This window comes from Bidens hawaiensis, unplaced genomic scaffold, assembly GCF_021521415.1.
Source record: "Bidens hawaiensis isolate Kalapana, Puna unplaced genomic scaffold, B.hawaiensis_p1.1 tig00036714_1, whole genome shotgun sequence".
In the NCBI taxonomy this organism is placed as follows: Eukaryota; Viridiplantae; Streptophyta; class Magnoliopsida; order Asterales; family Asteraceae; genus Bidens; species Bidens hawaiensis.
In genome coordinates this window covers 69,764-73,464 of record NW_027496401.1, presented here as the reverse complement: position 1 = coordinate 73,464, position 3,701 = coordinate 69,764, and the positions used below count along the sequence as shown (strand labels likewise).

The 3,701-nt window shown below is 37.4% G+C and overlaps 1 protein-coding gene across 1 annotated transcript; it reads left to right on the top strand.

Annotated features, from left to right (window-relative positions):
• The first annotated feature begins 1,321 nt into the window (after window positions 1-1,321).
• Window positions 1,322-2,071, top strand: LOC143588694 (uncharacterized). The gene has a single exon (XM_077069630.1). It carries the CDS (start codon window positions 1,322-1,324, stop codon window positions 2,069-2,071), a length of 750 nt encoding a protein of 249 aa, XP_076925745.1.
• Window positions 2,072-3,701: the final 1,630 nt, after the last annotated feature.

Here is a 3,701-nt window from a genome sequence, read left to right as displayed (position 1 = left end):
TGGCCGTTCGTTCAGTTTGTTGGTGTGACGTCAACATCAAAGTCTTTCTGTATTGCGCACGCAGTTATCTTTAAGGAGCAAGAGTGTAACTTCACATGGGCCCTGGAACGCCTTAAACATATGCTCGTCGATTGCAGGGAGCCGCGTGTCATCCTAACTGACAAGGACCAAGCCTTGATGAATGCATGTGAAACAGTCTTTCCCAATGCTACCAAAAACCTTTGTAGGTGGCACATCATGCAGAACATACAGATAAAATATAAGAGTCTTTTCCAGGATGATATCTTTAAATCATTCAATTACTGGTGGAAAGTACTGTATGTACGACTACAGTTGCGGTCAAATGGAAGCAGCGTTAGCTGGACACGGCAAACGTGGTAAGTCTTTTTCCTTTATGTACACATGATTTTAGATTCTAGTTGTACACGGGCTAAAATGTTTTTTTATATTATTTGTTTGTAGAGGCTTGGTATTATATTCGTGACAACTGGTTGGTACTCTATAAAGAGAAGTTCGTGTCGTGCTGGATTGACGACCGACTAAACTTCGGCGAGCATACAACAAACAGAGTAGAGGGCCAGCACGCGAACTTGAAGAGATACCTTCCGGGGCCGAACAATTCGCTAGACTCTATTCCGGCGTTTGCTCTTGAAGTCGTGAATTCCCAAATGGAAGAAATCAGTGCGACCCTTGAAGACTCTCGTGTTAGGATCAAGAAGTATCATAAGTTGACTTTGTTTGACAAGCTACATAACAGGGTTTCACTTTTTGCTATCGCTAAACTTGACAAAGAGCTGACCTTGCTTGACACATTGCAAGATACGGGGGTGGAGTGCGACCACCGGTTACAAACATCATGGGGCTTGCTGTGTGCTTGTAAGCTTAACCGGTACACTATTAACAAGCATTCCATTAAAAGACATAGACCCCTTTTGGAGGAAGCTCGATTTCAGTCCGGCGTCTGTTGGACACGAAGAACCAGACTATGAAGCGGAACTGGAAGATGTGAAAAAACAAGTTATAGGACTAAACAACCGAATGCAAAAAAAAGTCTATTCTCAAAGATAATGTCTGTTCTTCCTGGGAAATCAAACAAGGAGGAGCCTGAGAAACGAGAGGACCCTAGGGGGCGTTCAAATTTAAACCAACAAGCCAAGAAAAGAGATACCCTAGACAGAGCTCGTACTCCCCGTCCCCGTCAACTGATTCCCACAGACACAGGTCGTACTCCCCGTCCCCGTCAACTGATCCCCACAGACACAGCTCCTACGCCCCCTCCCCGTCATTTGATCCCCACATACACAGCTCCTACGACCCCTCCATGTCTTTTGATCCCCACAGACACAGCTCCTATACCCCCTCTCTATCACGGGAACCAACACCCGAAGCCCCCACCCATTCGTTGTCGCGTTCACAGTCTCAGTCTCAGGCCCGGTTTAAGATACCTAAACCACCGAAACGCTCATCTAAAAAGCAAGAGACTCCAACTGACCTTGGTTTTCCATTACTGCATGACCCAAATGGGGTCCCAATCATAGAAAGTTATAGGCACCTCATTCCCACCTGGGCGTACCCGTTCATTTCAGGTATAGAAGATGTAAAGCCAGATGGTAATTGTGGTTTCAGAGCAATCACAGTCGGCTTAGGCATGCGTCAAATGAACTGGAAGGAGGTCAGAGCAAGCATGAGGAATGAGATGGACACTAACAAATCGTGGTGGACGCACAGGTTGAACTACGAGAGAAACGGTAATTATGACACGGTTCGTGATTCGCTGGACTACTCAACGTCTGCTTTATTCCAGCAAAATAGTAGGTGGTTTAAGTTACCAGGGCACGGACACGTAGTGGCTCAGACGTATGACTGTGTTTTAATCAATCTCCATCTGACCTCCAGTGAGAGTTACTTCCCAATGAGAATGAGTCCGGAACCACTATCTCAAATCCCGGTAATAGGAGTCTTAAATGTGGCGGATAATCATTGGCTCAACATACAATTAGAAGGGAATTTCACCGTGCCGCTACAGACATGTCAATGGGAAGGATACGCCAATGAAGCGGCGCACGAATGAAGGTCTTTGTACGAAGATCGTATAAAAGAGTATATGCGAATAAGGGAAACTTGGCGAGTGCAAACTGAAGAGGCAGTTTATTTAGGATGAATCAATAAAATGTTTTGTATTATTATGAATAATTACGAATAAAATGTTTGTGTTATCATCAAATTTTAAATATAAATAACTTGATAAAATGTATAATTTAAAGATAATATATTTTTAAACAAATATATTTGATAATATATTTGTTTAAAAAAATAAAACATGATAAAAAATTATTTAAAAATATAAGAAATGATATTTAAGATTTTCGATTTTTAAAAAAATAAAACATGATAAAAAATTATTTAAAAATGATATTTAAAATTAAAATAATATATTTTTAGAAAAATTAAAATGATAAAATATATAATTTAAAAATAATATAAAATAGTACCAGAAATTTAAAAATAATCATAAATATCTTCAAAAGTAGATCAGAACCACCGCGGATTGATCGATACGCCGTGGATTAAAACAGATACGCCGACGGATAAATCTATACGTGGCGTGTCTAGACAATTTTTTGAAGATGTTAGATACCCACGGGTTATAACCGTTCAACTCGTCCAAACCACAAAAAACGCTTAACCTTTCACTCAAAACATCACCAGATTATACCACCCACAACCTTTCACTCAAAACATCACCAGATTATACCACCCAAACCACCACCAGATTACCAGATTATACCACCAAAACCACCACCAGATTATACCACCAAAACCACCAGAAAATAATATATATAAAATATATTTTAAAAATATGTATTTATAAAATTAAATATATATTATTTTAATAATGGTGACTGTGTAGATGCTATTTTGAACTTATGTGCTACCAGTGCAGCTGTCGAGAGATGGCGGAACACTTTAGTAGTCCCCCTTCATAAATCCCAACAGTGTCATTTATGGGGATTTTGATGAATTCGGTATTAACGACTCCATTATAGGTCGCAAGGGCCGCCGTAGCTGATATCGGAGATATGCGGCCATAACGGTACCTGTATAAGGTACATTATTTAAAGTTATCCCGTGTATCCTGGCGGATTTGACATTCCAGTGACCGGAGCACTGTGACCGACACAGATTCCGGTGACTTGCTTGCCGGTGAGTGGAGGGATACTACAAAAAACTGTTGTCTTGATGCTATTTTGGGAGTGCTAATAAACAAGAAAATGATTAGGAATTAGTCGTATTGAATTTGATGTAATATCCAGTTATTTTTTATGTCATTATTCAACTTTGTAATTTATTATTGGTTTAATATAAAATTTTTGTGTTGTTATTAGTTTAAATCCATTTTTAGTGGGAGTAATATTAAAATAATATTAAAATATATTGTTATTAATTTAAATAGTACCAGTAATATTAAAATATATTGTTGGCTGATAAAAACTTAAAAATAATATGTTTATTTATAAAAATAAAACATGATAAAAACTTAAAAATAATATGTTTATTTATAAAAATAAAACATGATAAAAACTTAAAAATAATATATTTTATAAACAAATATATCTGATAATATGTTTATTTAAAAAAATAAAACATGATACAATATATAACTTTAAAATAATATATTTTTAACAAGTTTTAATTTCGAT